The 19,157-nt window shown below is 37.3% G+C and overlaps 2 protein-coding genes across 3 annotated transcripts in view; one reads left to right on the top strand and one right to left on the bottom strand.

Moving 5' to 3' along the window:
- The window catches only part of LOC107561438 (unconventional myosin-IXa-like), a 134,982-nt gene extending 120,634 nt beyond the window's left edge, over positions 1 to 14,348 (bottom strand). Inside the window, exon 1 of the mRNA XM_016245880.1 lies at positions 14,038 to 14,348. The gene's annotated coding sequence lies outside the window, so the exon portion shown is untranslated. The remainder of the gene's footprint in view (positions 1 to 14,037) is intronic.
- Positions 14,349 to 14,554: 206 nt separating this feature from the next.
- On the top strand, positions 14,555 to 18,229 carry LOC107561430 (sentrin-specific protease 8-like). Of its 2 annotated transcripts, none has more exons than XM_016245873.1 (2): positions 14,555 to 14,627; positions 17,103 to 18,229. In XM_016245873.1, the coding sequence occupies exon 2, from the start codon at positions 17,135 to 17,137 to the stop codon at positions 17,771 to 17,773; it is 639 nt and encodes a 212-aa protein (XP_016101359.1). In that variant the 5' UTR covers positions 14,555 to 14,627; positions 17,103 to 17,134; the 3' UTR covers positions 17,774 to 18,229. The 2 variants fall into 2 exon arrangements, with proteins under 2 accessions (XP_016101359.1, XP_016101358.1); XM_016245872.1 differs by having other exon boundaries at positions 14,565 to 14,627; positions 17,089 to 18,229.
- The last annotated feature ends 928 nt before the right edge of the window (positions 18,230 to 19,157 follow it).

Below are 19,157 nucleotides of genomic sequence, written 5' to 3'. Positions count from 1 at the left end.
GCTGGGGTGGTAACATTACGCCTATTATATTAATAGGGAAGGGGGGCCCAAAAATTTGTTTTGCCTATGTCACGAAAAGAGGTAAATCCGGTCCTGGTGATCGGCCTCAAAAATCCTGATCGGAGCACCCTAAAGTAGATGCACCACTGGCTAACTACACACTTCTGATTGGTCATTGCGTTTGGTGCTAAAAAGATATGTACGTAATTGAGTACAAACCTTAACGCTTCAAAAACATGTTGCAAATAGAAACCTTTGACGCTCTTCACAAAGTGCTCTCACAAATGTACACAGGAAACAAAATGATTGTTACTCTGTATTACGACTGTTCAAATGCGGAGTTTTGCGCGTCGTGTGTGTGTGTGTGTGTGTGCGTGTGAGAGAGAGAGAGAGAGAGAGAGAGAGAGTGAGAGAGAGAGAGATAGAGAGATAGAGAGATAGATGCATTTACATAAAAATATTAAATAATAAAAACAGCTGTGACAGGTTAAGCCTTGTAATTCCTGCTATTTAAAAAATACATATTTTTCACAAAAACTCATTTTTTATAGGAAACAACGGGATTGTTGGGCAAAAAGTATCTCTCTCATTATTAATATATACCTACAACAATACTAAGACAGACTAATTCTATTTAGGATAGGCAGAATGTGAATTTGGACACTTTCCAGGACTGAGAGAAAGGGAGGAAGAGAAGTAGATGGTAAAGAGGGTTGAGAGGATTCCAGAGTCTGTCTCTAGTCATTCAGCAGCCTGCTGGGGAGTCACAGTCTCCTATTCCGCAGACGGATAGGAGAGATGACATCACTCCTCACTGCGACTCCCCATCCCAGCACAGACCGAGCCTCAGGATCTGTAAAGCAAATGCATCACAGGCCTTCTCAGACTGTTACAAACCACTATGAGAAGCATCTGGGAGGATATACCTGCCCCTGCTGTTCTCTCCTCCACTCCAGGATTAAAACCACAGCAAAACTGCTTTTCACCAAGGAATATCCTCAGGCAAGAAGACGGGGAATTTCCATGCGTTATATAACAAGCAGGTTGATTCTGTCACTGACAACATTGTGTAGGGTAAATGAAGCCAAAATGAAACACATTTAAGCAGTTTTGTCACAGTCAGGGAGCCAACACTGGAATATTTATGTTAGAACTGCAAGCAAAAGAGACACAAGCACTTCAACAAATCAAGACTGGCTGACCTCACAAAACTCAGTTGAAGCTTGTATCAGCCTGAAAAGATTCAGAGTGAGCTGGAGCAGGAAACATGCAAATATATTAGCCAAAAACGGCAGAGAAACAGCATGTCCTTCAGTTTGTGTCAACATTTGGACACAATGCTATCAACATTGTTTAAAAAAAATAAATAAATAAAATAAAAAAACCTTTATTAGGAAAAGAAGAGTCGCTAAGACTGTCGTGACCAGTTTTGGGGGTAATGCGTGTTCCAAAATAGGATTACCGTTTCAAAGTTGCGAGTAAAGTAAAACATTTGTATCAGAACACAAAAGTAAATTTTTTCATAGTAGTTAGCATATTTTTCTTTTTAGATTTTGTTTTTAATTGCATAGTGGTATCATTATGGAAGATACATTCTTTGTGAGAAAATTTTTTTTTAATAAAAGCTTCTATAAAGTCATTTCTTAGGAGTAACACAATGATGTAACATGTTACTTTTAATTGTAACACTCCCCAACATTGGACATTTGGTTCAAACATTGTGTCCTAAACCAAGAACAAAAATATAATATTTATAATATTATAATAAAGTTATAATATTTCAATATTTAACATTCAATGCACTTTTTGAACCACTGAGATTTCAATCAACGCAACAGAAAAAGAAACCAAGAGATCACCAAAATATCTTGCATTCTATTTAGGATAGGCAGAATGTGAATTTGGACACTTTCCAGGACTGAGAGAAAGGGAGGAAGAGAAGTAGATGGTAAAGAGGGTTGAGAGGATTCCAGAGTCTGTCTCTAGTCATTCAGCAGCCTGCTGGGGAGTCACAGTCTCCTATTCCGCAGACGGATAGGAGAGATTACATCACTCCTCACTGCGACTCCCCATCCCAGCACAGACCGAGCCTCAGGATCTGTAAAGCAAATGCATCACAGGCCTTCTCAGACTGTTACAAACCACTATGAGAAGCATCTGGGAGGATATACCTGCCCCTGCTGTTCTCTCCTCCACTCCAGGATTAAAACCACAGCAAAACTGCTTTTCACCAAGGAATATCCTCAGGCAAGAAGACGGGGAATTTCCATGCGTTATATAACAAGCAGGTTGATTCTGTCACTGACAACATTGTGTAGGGTAAATGAAGCCAAAATGAAACACATTTAAGCAGTTTTGTCACAGTCAGGGAGCCAACACTGGAATATTTATGTTAGAACTGCAAGCAAAAGAGACACAAGCACTTCAACAAATCAAGACTGGCTGACCTCACAAAACTCAGTTCAAGCTTGTATCAGCCTGAAAAGATTCAGAGTGAGCTGGAGCAGGAAACATGCAAATATATTAGCCAAAAACGGCAGAGAAACAGCATGTCCTTCAGTTTGTGTCAACATTTGGACACAATGCTATCAACATTGTTTAAAAAAAATAAATAAATAAAATAAAAAAACCTTTATTAGGAAAAGAAGAGTCGCTAAGACTGTCGTGACCAGTTTTGGGGGTAATGCGTGTTCCAAAATAGGATTACCGTTTCAAAGTTGCGAGTAAAGTAAAACATTTGTATCAGAACACAAAAGTAAATTTTTTCATAGTAGTTAGCATATTTTTCTTTTTAGATTTTGTTTTTAATTGCATAGTGGTATCATTATGGAAGATACATTCTTTGTGAGAAAATTTTTTTTTAATAAAAGCTTCTATAAAGTCATTTCTTAGGAGTAACACAATGATGTAACATGTTACTTTTAATTGTAACACTCCCCAACATTGGACATTTGGTTCAAACATTGTGTCCTAAACCAAGAACAAAAATATTATATTTATAATATTATAATAAAGTTATAATATTTCAATATTTAACATTCAATGCACTTTTTGAACCACTGAGATTTCAATCAACACAACAGAAAAAGAAACCAAGAGACCACCAAAATGTCTTGTCGTGGCACGCTTTGTCATGGTCATAGTTGGTTAGAAAATGAAGGAGATCAAATGTCTGGCTTGTGGCTTGATCACTACTGATTAGGAGACTATGCAACGTAACATGTGTACGTGACTACTGTAGTATAATTTTTCATCCATTGTCCACTAAAATAATAATGTTATCCTATAAAACACAATTAGATCACAAGGGATTACCAGCAAAATATCAATACTGAAACTTTAATCTGTCTATTCATCATGCCAGTAAAAGTCCGCCCGGGGTGCACAAAGAGATGCAGGGTAATGCATCATTACTATCGATCAGGCTCTGAATCAGAAATGAGGATTGTGAGTAAACAGTAAGTACAGTGCATCTAGATCGGCTAGTGATAGTGGTCATCATGGATAGTCAGCGATCCTGACGGCCCGACACTCGAGCAGCCAAATTCATTCAAGTTACACAAGAGGGAGATGAATCAGGAACATAGTGGGTGGTCTGAACAGTCTTTGCAATGATAATTTCTGGAGTGAATGAGTCATATCACAGAGCTACAAATCATGGTCTGACCTTATATGGGGAAAATGAACATCATGAGTTCACTAAGGAAGTCGATTCACACTATAACTTTCATATACATCAGTGTTTCTAATCAAATCTACAGACATTGCAATGTTTTATCACTTTCAATTCCCTTTACATTTTTTATTGACCCAGAAATAGAAAATTTCCATGCAAAATTGTACACAAAAAAACTAATTTAAATATCACAGGAACATGTCTACATTCATCAAATCAAGATCAAATCAACATGCCAGTATCTAAATCAAACTGATTCACATACTTCACAAAGGGAAAAGAGAATTAGTAATTCTATCATGCGTGTAATTCCCATACATTAATGCTGCAGTGTTTCCTATTAATTCTTATACCAGGGGTTTTCAACTCTGGTCCTCGAGGTCCACTTTCCTGCAGAATTTGGCTCCAACCCTAATCAAACAGATTTTCCTGCATCCGGACAATAAGCATCAAACAAAATACAGCTTAACAACAATTTCTTGCATTCCTGTATTGTGAGGGTTTTCAAACCAGGGACCCTCTTCCACAACCAGCCTGATTTTCACAGTAACACTGTATGATAAACAACACTGATATACAAGGCTACATTATATAATGCTTTAAAGATCATTAATTATGAAGTGAAAATTAGTGAATGTCATGTCATAAAAGTGCATTTAAATTTCATGTTTTATAGGCTACATCTCCACAGACACTCTAGAGTGTCCTCAGGGACCTATGGATGCATACACAACAATAAAGCTGCATCCAGCTATATTTGACCCCTGCCAGATAGACATCACACTGCAGTTGGAGCCATTAGCCAATGGCAGTCCTGCATACAGACATATGATCTGGGGTGAGCGGCACTCCAGTGTGTCTGGCTGCTGACCTCGGCACATGTTCAGCGGGGACTGACAACCATTCAAACCTTGGCTCGGGTTCAAGCCCACGTCACGTCTTTTCTGTAATCAAAAAAGACCTTGGGTTTGAGGCAGACCATTCTCACAGCATCTAAAGTCTTTCCGAATGGAAGCTGCAGTTGTGTTTCATTTACCCAGCATCCCATGCTATAATACAAAAATGCATGTGTAATGCTAGATGCTGACAGGTGCTGACATCTACAAGCATGTGTCCTGGTTTCTCTGGCTATTGTTATTGCATGTCAGAAGAATGCAATATTTCTGCAAGAGAGCCCAGGCTGAATGTTCTGCAGCCCAGGTGCAATTTCAATGCAATGCTGACTCAAACCTATTTAAAAATTCATAGATCTCTGCATATCTTGATTTAATCTATCCTATACAACTCAGCACTTCAGCACACTAAAATGAAGCTTCCAATCAATTGAAATGTACAATCAAGAGCTACTACTAAAAATAATGAACAAGAGAGACTCAGTCAGTAAGAGAGTACAGAAAGGTGGAGGCCTGGCATGTAAGCCGCCACTCCGTCAATGTCTCCATGGCAATGGTCTTTTTCCTGTCCTCCCTATGGCGCCCGTTCCTGGGACAAAGACCCCAACATGGGCGGTACAGGAAGAGTGACTCAGATCCAAAACCAAAACATGACATTATTGTGCTCATATTGACTTTAATGAGTATACCGCACCTTTAACACACTGCACTATTTCTTGTACCCACTAAAAACAGATGCAGTAAACCGCCCTCCCTGAAGTTATAATTAGCTCCCACCTTCACCTAAGTTATGCTAGCTAGTTTCTGACAGGAAACAAAAAAGGTACAGACATTTGATGCTGCATTGTAACTCTAACAATAAGCAGAGAAAGTGATCATGGTCTGTAAAAATCGTATAATGCTGGATAGCCCCGCCCACAATGAAAGTTCACTGTCAATTTGTCACTTTTTTCTTATAGCCAGTTAAGGCATGTGTGAGTTTTGTATGGGCTTCTCCTATGTGAGGAGATGTTTTAAGGCTGGATATATCAGTAACGAGGATTATTCACACACCATTTCCCCTTTAGAAATGTCTACTTCAGGACAAACTGCTAGACTGAGCAAAGTGTGGCCTGAGGGCAGCAGCAGACAGGAGGAGGACACAAGGAGCCCAGTAGAAGGCGTCTCACCAGGCACATTGTCTGCCAGATGAACAAACACACAGCACACAGCTGGATTTCACTGATATTATTAACCCCTATAGAAACAAATACACAATCACGCACATTCAGAGTGTTATGAATTCTATCCTAATTCAGTCCATTATATTTGTTTATGTTTTTTAAAGGGGTCGCAAATTGCATTTTTTATAATATTTCATGGGCATTTATAAGGAGTTTTACATCAAAAACTGTTGTAATTTAGAAATAGAACGCCATTTTTACCCTAATTTCAGGACTATGATTTAAACACTCCATTTAAAGGAACATATCTTCTCCTGATTTGAAAACTATTACAGGTGCTGAAATTAACTAACATTAAATGATATTATATTTAGATATACTCACACTGCAAAAAAGGTTACAGTGCTGAGCATTGTATAGCTGATCACAGAACTCACTGAGTATGCACTGAACTAAAGTGATTGACAACTCTAGCAACTATAAAGGAATGTTCTATACTCACTTTCTTTATATAATTTAATCATTACAATAATAACAGATGGTTTCCATGCTACTAAGAGGAACAATGAGAAGTCAACAGACGATTTAGTCACTGGCTTGATTTACTGATGCATAAACAGCAATGAACCATTTTGCAACAATCAATTTTAAACATTAAAGGATCCTTAAAAAGCTCATTTTGGACCTTCTTCATAATACAAATCACTGTCCAAGAGCTATATAAAGGTGAAATTAAAGCTGTAACATAACAGTTAAACTACACTAAAGGAAAATATGGTTGCTCTGACTTCATGTCAGTCATCATAAGGCCTATAATTTCCTGTTTCCATCATTGCTCTGACATAGCCAAACAGTACAAATGAAAAAGGGAGAATCCAAACAAAGGCCTAAAAGTAAAAGAAACACCACTGGTTTGACATGTTTCAAGTCTTGTCAGACTTCTACTACATAAATAATGTAAAATAATGTACTTTGCTGGTAATGGAAAAGTCCACACTTTTAAGTATGTAGAAAGACACCAATATTGCCATACTGCCACATCATATTACATGATTACAGATCATGATGATTTGAGCTTTTAAAAAATTATGATGTGCATGTTAAAATCACTGCAACATTACAGTGAAAAATAAAAAGTCCATTTTGATTTCACAGTGATTTTAAAGTTGACTTTAAAAAAAACAGCACTAACGGTCTTTTGGTATGGATGAATGAATGTTTGTGTACTAACTGAACTAACTGTACTAACTGAAATGGCTGCTTTGTTTATGCTTTGTCTTGCTCCTTTCTTATAGCATACAAGAATGTGTGTATTAGACATTAAACATGGACAAGATGAAATTCATTGTGGACGTTTAGAAACATTATATGATAAATCTCTCAAGTTCCACAAGGAAAAGCACTAAGTGTAGACAGAAAAACTGCACCTGGAATTGTGTTGCATCACGCATGGTTAGGACACAGTTTTATGGAGATTTTTGAAGCTTGACAGTATAAATCACCATCCACTTTTGTTGTGTGAAAGAGAGCAAGCTGCTTTGTTTTTTGACACTGTGTTCTAATATCTGCTTTTGTTTTTTACAGAAGAAAGAAAATAAAGGTCTGAACAAAATGAGTAAATAACAACATGTACAAGAAGTTTGCACCAACTGATTTACTGGTTACCTCCCCAATTCTATTAAAGATTTTAAAAAATGACTTACAACCTTTCCCTTCATATGTAGTTTCCTGGCTTGCTGTACAAACTGGTTTTGCAGAGCGCTAATGTTAAGACGGTATCCAAGATTTGAGACAAGATAAGCTACTGATAAATCTTTCCCTTTATCCTTCAAACAGCCAGCAGTTTCTGACATTTTTCCTTCGGCCCCCAAGAGGCCTTACCGACAAACACTGAAGGACAGATATTGTACAGAGCAGGACTGGTGCTGACCATTTAACTTAAATAGATCAGGTGCAGTGTCTTCTCACTATGATAAGAAGGTCAGAGCAGCCCTATTTTTCTCTTATGATCATGTACTTTTTAGTGAAACGACCCAGTTTCAGTGCCCCCTTTACTAGGGCCCCTACACTACAAAAAGTGGCTTGTCAACACCTGTTCTGCTGCTGCACATTTATCAAGAGCAGACAGGTACCTACTTAAGCTAGCTAAGTACTACATCCAAACTATTTTAAAGCAAAACTATTGCTATTGCTCATACTTAAGGTTAGGGAATGGAACAAATGCATTAATGCATACACTAAATGCATGTCTGCATTAAATCCCAGTTTGTTGAGGAAATATTGGTTTTTACTTTCTTCATGATTGGACTTGTGATTTTCACCTCAAAGACAATAAAATGAGGGAAGAAAACCCCAGAGTCCCAAGTCATATCTAAGGCCTAGAGGCCAGATTCATGCAATAGAAGAACAAGAAGTTTGTAAAAATGTTTAAAGGGGTCATAGGTTGCTACATTAACTTTTACAAGTTGTTTGAACTGAAATGCGTGTTGGCAGTGTGTACACAACCACCCTTTAATGATAAAAATACAGTCAGTGTTTTTTTTTTAATCTACTAAAATCTTTAGCCCTTTCTCAAATCGAACCGATCTCAGATGCCTGTCTGTGTGACATCACACAGACAGGCCCCTCCCACGATAGTTTGATTGACAGTAGCGTTTCAGCACAGACTGGACTGGCGTCTTACCTTAGACCCGCCCTGAGTGAGCTGTCATCAGTCCGCCATTGTTTCACCGCTGGAGCAGATGTAGACAAGAATGACTCCTATGCGATTGAGCTGTTCCGTTGTTGAATGTAATAATGAACATTATTATTTATCATTTACTCCCGACATCTGAGCTGCTGAAGACGCAGTGGATTACATTTGTTCCTGGAGGGAATGCTCCCCCGATCAACCTAAATGCGTCTATCTTCACGTGAATCATTCGTGATCCAGTATAAGGTTTTTTTAATGAATCTTTGCAAATCACCTTTCCTAATAATAAGCTAATTAGCAAGTTTCACGATGAATGCGGCTAAAGTAAACAGTCCCTCAGAGAGCAGCTCGGAAGAGAGGGGCGGGGTCAGCAGAGCTCATTAACATTTAAAGGAAAAAGCTACAAAATGGCACGCTCTGAAAAGCGTTGGTTTTGACAGGGTAAAAAGGGTGTTTTTTACACTACCATTGAGAAATTGTAACCAAACGATGTTACAGACTTTTCATTAAGACCCTAAAGAATCATATCAACTTGTGGAAAATGGGCATCCGATGACCCCTTTAGGGCAAGACCTTGACTTACATAAATGCAAAGAAACCTATCTGAACAGGTCTGTTAAATGTATACAGGCCTTCCTAAAGATTGATACATCTAGAGTTTTAATCAATCAGCAAGTAACTATTCGTAATAAATTGAGTTAACATAAAGGCTTAGTTCAAATCCTTGTGTTATTTCAAACTAATAAGACTTTTTTCCTTCTTTAAAACATAAATGAAGATATTTTTAATGAAACATGAGAGATTTTTGTCCTGTCTTTGAAAGTCCAGTCAGCCAAAACTTCAACACAAAAAGTGCAGGGCCCGCGTTTCTCAAAAGCATTGTGAGAAGTTGATAGAGACCATTGGTGGCAATGGATCTACAATTTACTTTTGTCTTATACGATGCTTTTGGGAAATGCAGTCCAGAAAGAGATTGCAAAAGAAATCCATATAAATCCCTATTAAATGTGCTATGCATCTGCGTTGATCAATTGTTATATGTGAATAAAAGCCTAATTTAAATCTGTTTATCATATAAATGAATGCTGTGTCTCTTCAGAAGACATGGATTAAACTGCTTATTCATGTGGATTACTTTTACAATGTTTTTATGAACTTTCTGAAGCAACAAAGTGAATCATTTTGCTGGGAGTTTATAGAGGCTTAAAAGTCATTTTAAAGGGAAGTTCTGGAATTAGACAACACACGGACCTGAATAACATCCAAATCCACTCCCAATATTTGTTTGGATTGGGCAAACATAACACCAGGCTTTGAATTTCAGATTATCTCAAAAACAAGCTCCAAGAAAAATTACAGCCTGTAAGATACATAAATCCAAGATGATTTATTGCTTGATGATGATCATTTAGGACTGGCACATATTGCGGTCAATTTGGCTCTATGGAAACCCAATACACATATTTCTGAAGTCAAAATGCACAAAGTAAGCAAAATAGCATGGCAATCATGTGAGCATCTTTATATGAAAATTGACCTGAATGGTAACCAAACAATGAACGGTCAACACACATCAGTCTGTGTTTGAAAAACAGAAGGGTGGGTTTCAGACAAATGGTAAAAGGAATAATTACTGTTGTTTCCAGTTATTTACAGCCCGGGAATATGACCCATTCTCCTTTTCAGCTGTCTGTTTGCTTACAGCTGTCCACAATCTGCAATTCAGCTAAATAACTTACTGTCTGAAGAACAGCTGACATATTCAAAAGATAAACATTTATGAGATAAATACAATAAAAAACAAACAGTGTAACTCATGTTTGGTTTGTTTAGATCAGGGGTGGGCAAACTTGGCCCTTCCAGGCCACTTTCCTTCAGAGGTTAGCTCCAACCCAAATCAAACACACCTGAACCAGCTAATCATTGTCTTCAAGACTACTAGAAGGCTACAGGCAGGTGAGTCATGTCAGGGTTGGATCAAATCTCTGCAGGAAAGTGGCCTGGAAGGGTCAAGTTTGCCCATCCCTGGTTTAGATGATGTAACGGTTATCCGAGTGGTTCCCAACCCTGGTCCTGGAGGCACCCCAACACTGCACATTTTGCATGTCTCCTTTCTCTGACACACCAATTTCAGATCTTGGAGTCTCTACTAATCAGCTGATGACCTGAATCAGGTGTGTTTGATTAAGGAGACATGCAAAACGTGCAGTGTTGAGGTGCCTCCAGGACCAGGGTTGGGAACCACTGGGTTATACTATGCTGGCAGGTTATAGTCAGAGCATACAACAACATGTGTCCATATATACAGTGTTTCTGACGTATGGATTACTGCATCTCCTTCACAGTACAATTCAGGCAACTTGATGGCAGAAAGTTTTACTAATTCCTATGGAAGTTTCCGCTTCAAAAAATGCTTCAGATTTCTCCTACAAGCTAGGTTCATCATACAGAGCCTCTAACAATCAGCTAGACCTCTCCAGAAGTCATAAAGTACAGTAAGGCCCTATGAGTTCCACGATGTGAACAATGCTGACACAAACACGGAATCAAGTCATAAAAATGGAATTTACAGTATAACACGGAATGTCACGGAATATGGCTAATATTGCATAAATCAAGAGTAGGCTGTATGCTTAACCAAATCACGATATGGACTAGTGTCTGTGACTATTAAGGCGCAGAAAGACAACTATTTAAAAATGAAGTCTGCATGTTCTGAATGTCTCTGTGTGAATGACTGGTGCAGTTTTGTCTACGACACATGTTCAAGCACGCATTACAGTTGTGGTGTTTTCAGCGCCTGTCATCTCACTATATTAGAACAAGCAAGCATGAGCTTCATCTCCAGAGCTGCTCTGAGAGTTCACTTTCACGAGCATTTAATTTGATAAAAACTACCGTCATATCGAATATAAATGGAAACGTAAAGGTCTTCACTACTACAACCTGCCAAAATAAAAGTTTAGTTTAAATTGAAGAAACTGTGATGACTGCATGCTACTTTTGTAATATGTAATAATGATAATACATTTATTAAAACTTTCTTTTTAAGGATTATCACACAACCTCTGTTGTGCTCTACTTTGCAACAAAAAATAAATAAATGTTACATTTTTTACATGATTACATTTTTAAAGATTAATTAAATTTTGTTATTAAATTATACATCCGGAAAAATTTCAACGGACAACAGAATTTCTGGGAAAAAAAGAAACTAAAATAATTCATAGGGCCCTATATTTAAGAAATTGTAACAAATTATCAAATTGCTCCAGTGTTATGAAACTCTTTTTGATTAAAGTTTAATTGAACCATTAAAATGGAATCCAGAAAAAAAAATGTATTAATATGGAAAACAACCATTTTAAAAAACAAAAGATATAATTTAGGGGAAATGTAATTTTAATAAACAGGGCCCTAAAATGTAATGTTAAACTTTTAATAAATGGCTGTTAAACTGCAGAAGTTTCATGATTTCAGTTAAGCATGCTTTTTGATTACTAAAATGTAATTTAACCATTTAAACAGAATCTAGAAAAAAAAAAAGAAAATAAATACAAATGGATTTTACAGGGCCATTCAAAAGTTTAAAAAATGTCTATGGTAGTACTCTAGTTGTTGTTTTTTTACATCACGAGCATTTAATTTGATAAAAACTACCGTCATATCGAATATAAATGGAAACGTAAAGGTCTTCACTACTACAACCTGCCAAAATAAAAGTTTAGTTTAAATTGAAGAAACTGTGATGACTGCATGCTACTTTTGTAATATGTAATAATGATAATACATTTATTAAAACTTTCTTTTTAAGGATTATCACACAACCTCTGTTGTGCTCTACTTTGCAACAAAAAATAAATAAATGTTACATTTTTTACATGATTACATTTTTAAAGATTAATTAAATTTTGTTATTAAATTATACATCCGGAAAAATTTCAACGGACAACAGAATTTCTGGGAAAAAAAGAAACTAAAATAATTCATAGGGCCCTATATTTAAGAAATTGTAACAAATTATCAAATTGCTCCAGTGTTATGAAACTCTTTTTGATTAAAGTTTAATTGAACCATTAAAATGGAATCCAGAAAAAAAAATGTATTAATATGGAAAACAACCATTTTAAAAAACAAAAGATATAATTTAGGGGAAATGTAATTTTAATAAACAGGGCCCTAAAATGTAATGTTAAACTTTTAATAAATGGCTGTTAAACTGCAGAAGTTTCATGATTTCAGTTAAGCATGCTTTTTGATTACTAAAATGTAATTTAACCATTTAAACAGAATCTAAAAAAAAAAAAAAGAAACAAACAGCATTTGGAAAAAAAATACAAATGGATTTTACAGGGCCATTCAAAAGTTTAAAAAATGTCTATGGTAGTACTCTAGTTGTTGTTTTTTTACATAATTTATTTAAATACATTATAGCAATGTGGTATGTTTAAAATAAGTGTCATATAAACACATTAATACAATAATTCAGGACTATGATATCACCACTGTATTTTTATAAGCACATGCTTCTAGAACAGTAGCAAACTGGTGACTTATGAATCTGATTTGAAAGCATACAGCTCTCCGACCACACAGGGAGGTTTTTAACTAATTTCTCGGATGTCATATACAGGGCCAGACAGTTGTCGGAGTAAAGTCATGTCTTGGCACAATCTCTCAGGCCGCCCTAACAGCTGAGACAGACCCTTCACATTCCTCACATCACCTGTGCTGCTCTGCTGGGAAAACAACACTGCCACCAAACTTTCCTCAGCAACTCCAACTCACTTTGACAACACAAGTGACATATATCAAACATAATGTAAAAATGATCCCAAAAAGTATTTACACTTAAGCAAAAAAAAAAGGAGGGGGTGGTTTCAAATTCAAAATAAGCACTAAATGCATTGTTTAATTACAACTAATACAAAAAGTATCGTTACTTGAAGACGTTCATAGCTAATGTGATGAGCTGCACCTGTGGTTTCTCTGCTAGGAAAGCTGAGAGAACTTGTGAGGAACTACATCCACTAAAATCACTCACATCAGATGGTAAAAAGACATTCAAAAAGCTGTAGCATCATTTGTTTGTAAATGCAATGACATTCATACACCTTTAACTCTTAACTTGAGTGGCCACATACTTTTAGGGCCACAGCATCTCCAATAAAGAGCAGTGAATGAGAGGAAAATGAAACATTATGACTGGGTCCGGATGACTGTGCAGATTTGGCCCATGATTACTGCAGTTCTGAAGCTGAAGTGAGTGTTCAATAATACATGCACCATCATCATCATCATCATCATCTCCACCCAGGGCATCTGTCACACTTTAAAAAGGGTTTACTCAGCCGCTTTGAAATGTCAGCTCAGAGTTATTCTAACACAGTTAGACTAGTTACACGGGTAACCCTGTAGTCTGCTGACACCGAAGCAAAAGAAATATCACAATATAGCGTTGCACGTATGCCTCGCGCAAACGTCCCGAGAACCCATAGACATAAAGCAGTAGATAAAACTCTGCTGTCTGCATGGAGTCAACATGGTAACTGGGAACGATAAGTTTGTTTGTGTAATTCGAAGAGAACATCCTTTTAACACACTAAACCTCACCTCTCCGAGTTCAATGTAAAAATCCAGTGTGCTGCGCTTCTCCTTTAAGGACAGATCAAATCCAGCGCAGCTCGAGTCCACTCATATCCCAGAACGGTCTCTCTCAAATTGTCCTTTGCAACTTTCCCGTTCCCATTTTGACTAAAAAATGACTACAGTCCTTTTCCCATTGAAATTACCCAACAGTGCCGCGTTTCTTTTCTTGTGGGAGTCGCTCGCTGAAACTCCTTTCTGTTTTTTCTGCTTAATCAGTGCTGCTTCTCAGCAGCGTTTCGACGCGCTGAGGAATCGGGAGGAATTGGGCGGGGTCAGCTGCGGCGATGGGCGGTGGCTGCCTTTCAGAGATGCAAGCCGTATTTAGTTGCGTCACGAATGTCAGCCAATCACCTTCGGGTGTTGGAAAGAGGCGTGTACGTGATGCGAAGAAGCGGAGAAGCGCCTTGCCCCTCAACACTGTCGCAATCGTGTAGAAGCGCGACATTTTCAATAACAACAGTGAATGGTTTACGGCACCTGCCCTCGTTGTGCTTGTAGTAGAGAAAGGTGGACGTTATGGGAACTCTTACTTTGGGAACTCTTTCTTTAGCAAGGTAAGAAACGATATGTTGTCAAATTAGACGACTGACTGCTATTATTAAAATTATGAAGAAAGCTGAGAAGCGGAATGTTTTTGTTTTTAAATCACTGGGGGGGGGGGGGTTCCTGCATCTGTGCGCAGTGCAGTACTGATTTGTGCAATTAGACAGTTTTTGCAAATATTAAGACAACTTTAAGTTATGCTAAAGCACTTATAAAATAACTGCATAAATAGTCTTATATCTTAAAACTAATACAAGAACAGACAGATTAGAGTAACGTTAAAGGGGTCATATGATGCGATTTCAAGTTTTCCTTTCTCTTTGGAGTGTTACAAGCTGATTGTGCATAGATAAGATCCCTGAAGTTGCAAATCTGGCTCTTCTGAATCAGCTACTGTTTTGTTATTAGTTTAAGTATTTGCTATTGACTGTTCAAATGCGGAGTTTTGCGCATCGTGTGTGTGTGTGTGTGTGTGCAACCATCTTAACCGTGGCTTGTGTTCTGCAAACACATACCAGCTTCATCACTGTGTCTGTCACGCGACTCTGTTCCCCTTTCAGACTCTGTCTTTACATTTATTTTGAAAGATGAAGCTCGCGATTATGGTAAGGGGTGTTACATTTCCGACGAGTGCTTGCGGTGTTCGGCCAATCACAATGCACTGGGTCAGCTGGCCAATCAGAGCAGACTGCGCTTGTCGGAAGGAGGGACTTTGTAGAAAGAGCGTTTGAGAGAGGCGGGGCATAGAGGACCTACAATAATGTGCAGTATTTGAAAAATAATGTGTTTTTTTAACATTAAAGCATGTCAACATATTCTGTTACACCAAATACACAAAATAATGATCTTTAAAAAAAGCATCATATGACCCCTTTAAGTTGTACTAATATAAATTAATTTAATAGCCATACAAAATTGTAAGAAGAACAGAAAGTGTAGGTGATAAATTACCGTAACAAAAGTATTGTGTCAGTAGAATGGTACAGTTAAAGTAGACAGATAGATAGATAGATAGATAGATAGATAGGATAAACAGTTTCATAATAATAATGTAACATAATAAATATCATTATTTAAATAACACCTTTCATTCATAAAATGCAGCTTAAAGTGCTTTATGTAGAAGCACAAATGTCAAATGTCACACGCACACACACAAAACAAATTAAGCAGATAAAAATAACATAACATCAAATACATAACACATAAGATTAAAAAAACAACGTAATGCATAAAAATGTAGTATATCAACAACATAATACACAGAAAACTAATTAAAAACTATGGTAAAAAGATTTTGAATATTATTTTAAGTTTTCTTTCATCTGTTGCTGGAACCTCCAGTTATCCTAATATTCTTGACGGAATATAATTTGGCAATATAGAGGAAAGTTTTATAGGAAGCCAATGCAAAGCAGCTAAAACTGGAGTTATGTGTTCTCTCTTTCTAGTTATTAGCCAAGCTTCTGAATTGTGGATAAGCTGAAGTGTTTTGTGGGGGACCATTAAAAAATTTACTTGAGCAAAGGTTTCTATGGGACAAGAAAAGTATGTTTTAGAAAAATTTTGCGAACTACCAAGACCCCTTCAAAAATCATCTAAATTTTATCAACTCAGTTTAAGGATTGGTGATAAGAACTGTGAAAACTTGAGATTGATTTGGCAAAGAGACATTAATAGTGACATAGATAAGGACACTTGGAACAGAATTTTGTCCTACAGTGGAAGGTACATAAAGGAAGCAAGAGGCAAATGTATCCAGTATAAGGTATTACATAGGTATTATTATACACCAGTGCGACTTTTTAGAATGGGTTGTCTGATTGGTAATAAATGCTGGAAATGTAAACAAGAAACTGGCACATACATTCATGCTCCCTGGCAATGTTCAAAGATTCTACCTTTTTGGGAAATTGTGTTGAAATATCTTGGAAGATGTTTGGGATTTAACCTTCCATTTTCATCAAGGATTTGTCTTTTAGGAGATAAATCGGAGATTCCTCAGATTAAAAATAGCGAGTTTTCCCTTGTTACTGTCGGTGTAATCACGGCAGTATGACTGATACTTAGATTTTGGAAAGATATTCAATGTCCTTCACTTAAAATGTGGATTGAATCTATGATAGAGAATGTATCATATGAAAAAATGTTAGCTAAAGTGAATGGAAATCACATGGATGTTGACATGTGGGAGAATTTTATTCAGATTGTCACTTCAGGCATGGATCTCGGTCATCCCTTGAAGTGTGACTTGATTACCCTGTTGTGCATTTAAGTGTCATTTCTATAATTATTATTATTATTTATGATAATTACTTTTGTTTGTTTTGTATACTTTTTTGTACTGCTATGTTTTGTTATGTATTAAGAAAACCAATAAAAACTTCATTTTCAAAAAAAAAAAAGTTTACTTGATGTAAAAGCATGGTATTAACTTGATACTATGTATGTAAATCAGTTAAATCTTTTAAGTCTCATCCCCACAGTAATTGCTGCTGTCATTCTGGTTGCCTTGAGGATGGATCCAGTGGTACTGAGCTACCAGGACAGTCTTCTGCGGTGCTCAGATGTGGCACTTTTAAATGGACCCCACTGGCTCAATGATCAAGTCATAGGTTTTGCCTTTGAGTACTTTGCAACAGAGCGCTTCAAAAGTTTGGGCGAGAAGGTCTGTTTCATCAGCCCTGAAGTCGCTCAGTTTATAAAGTACGCTTCATGTCAAGAGGAACTCGCCATTTTCCTGGAGCCGCTGAGTCTTGCGTCTTGTCGGTGTGTTTTTTTGGCTGTCAATGACAACTCTAATCAATCAGCCGCTGGCTCCCATTGGAGCCTGCTTCTCTATCGGCGAGACACCAACCAGTTCTCCCACTACGACTCTCAGAGTGAAAGCAACTCATTGCATGCTCGCCAAATTGCAGCTAAGTTGGAGGCTTTTGTAGGCACTGGAGCGAAAGTGCCCTTTGTGGAGGAGCAAAACCCCTCGCAGCAGAATAGCTATGACTGCAGAATGTATGTGATCTGTAATGCCAAGGCTCTATGTGAGAGTGCAAGAGTCGAGGGCTGTCCCCACCTGCCCGCTCAGATCATAACACCCACCTACATTACACGGAAACGGACAGAATGGTATTCACTAATACAGAGACTCACCAAGGAATGACTAGCTGACCTTTTACATCATGCAACTGTATTAGCCACTGGGCAAGGTGAACACACTTATTTATCATACTCAATCCTGCACAAAGGATGCACAAAATAAACTGCATTTGAAAACAGCATGCACTTCTCAAAAATTGTTTTGCCAAACTCTTAATTGAATAGTTCACACAAAAATGAAAATTCCATCATCACTTTACTCGCCTCGCTTCAAACCCAAAATGAGAAGTGAGATGCCGAATCTTCACATTGCTTTTTTTCATACAATGTAAGTGAATTTGGACTGCTCTGTCAAGCTCCAATAATTACAAATAAAGCAGCATTATGGGATAGTTCACCCAAAAGATAAAAATTTGCTGAAAATGTATTCACCCTTAGGCCACCAGATGAATTTGTGTCTTCCTCAGAACTGATTTGAAATTTTTTTTTGCAATGCATCACTTGATCACCAGTGGATCCTCTGCAGTGAATGGGTGCCGTCAAAATGAAAATCACCAGTGGATCCTCTGCAGTGAATGGGTGCCGTCAAAATGAAAGTCCAAACATCTGATAAAATAATCCACAATAATCCACAAGTAATCCGTTAATGTGAGAAGCAAATCCATCATTAAGGCTTTTAAAGTAACTTTAATCCTTCGCTTCTGGCCAAAATACCAGTCCATAATCAATGATAAAACTTCCTCCAGTGAAAAAGTCCATGCCCTGTTGTCCTCTCACATCAAAATCTACTGATATATTTGTTTAGAACTGTTGTTAGACCTTTTTCAGATAAGACATGGGAGAAAGCTGCATTATGGATAGAGGACTTGTATTTTAGCTGGAAGCAACGGTTAAGTTAAAAGCATCATGATGGATTTGTTTCTTACAAACTCAGAACTTTTTGTTTCACTAGACCTTAATTGATGGATTGAAGTTGTGCGAATTACTTGTGGATTATTGTGATGTTTATATCAGCTGTTTGGACTCTCATTCTGACGGCACCCATTCACTGCAGAGGATCCATTGGTGAGCGAGTAATGTAAATTACTCCAAATCTATTCCAATGAAGAAACAAACTCCTCTACATTTTGGATGGCTTGAGGTTGAGCAAATTTAGTTTTTGAGTGAACTATTCCTTTGAATTATCAAAAAAGTAGCGAATCATGCACTATATTCATATTCTTCTGAAGTCAGTTATTTCCCTCCACTGTAGCTCTTAAATCAAATATGTATTGGCATATATTTACATATGGCATGAGAGAACACATCATGACAGATTTGATGTGATTGTTGCCAAACCTGACTGGTTATTATGGTGTTCGTCATAACCAATGGTTATGAATGGAAGGGAAGATTTTCACTGCACAGATCTATCATATGACTTAAATAGACTTGAAGTATACTGCACA

This window comes from Sinocyclocheilus grahami, unplaced genomic scaffold (assembly GCF_001515645.1).
Source record: "Sinocyclocheilus grahami isolate Dianchi unplaced genomic scaffold, SAMN03320097.WGS_v1.1 scaffold772.1, whole genome shotgun sequence".
Taxonomy (NCBI): Eukaryota; Metazoa; Chordata; class Actinopteri; order Cypriniformes; family Cyprinidae; genus Sinocyclocheilus; species Sinocyclocheilus grahami.
The sequence above is the reverse complement of the archived record's forward strand: the minus strand, read 5'-3'. Positions and strand labels throughout refer to the sequence as shown.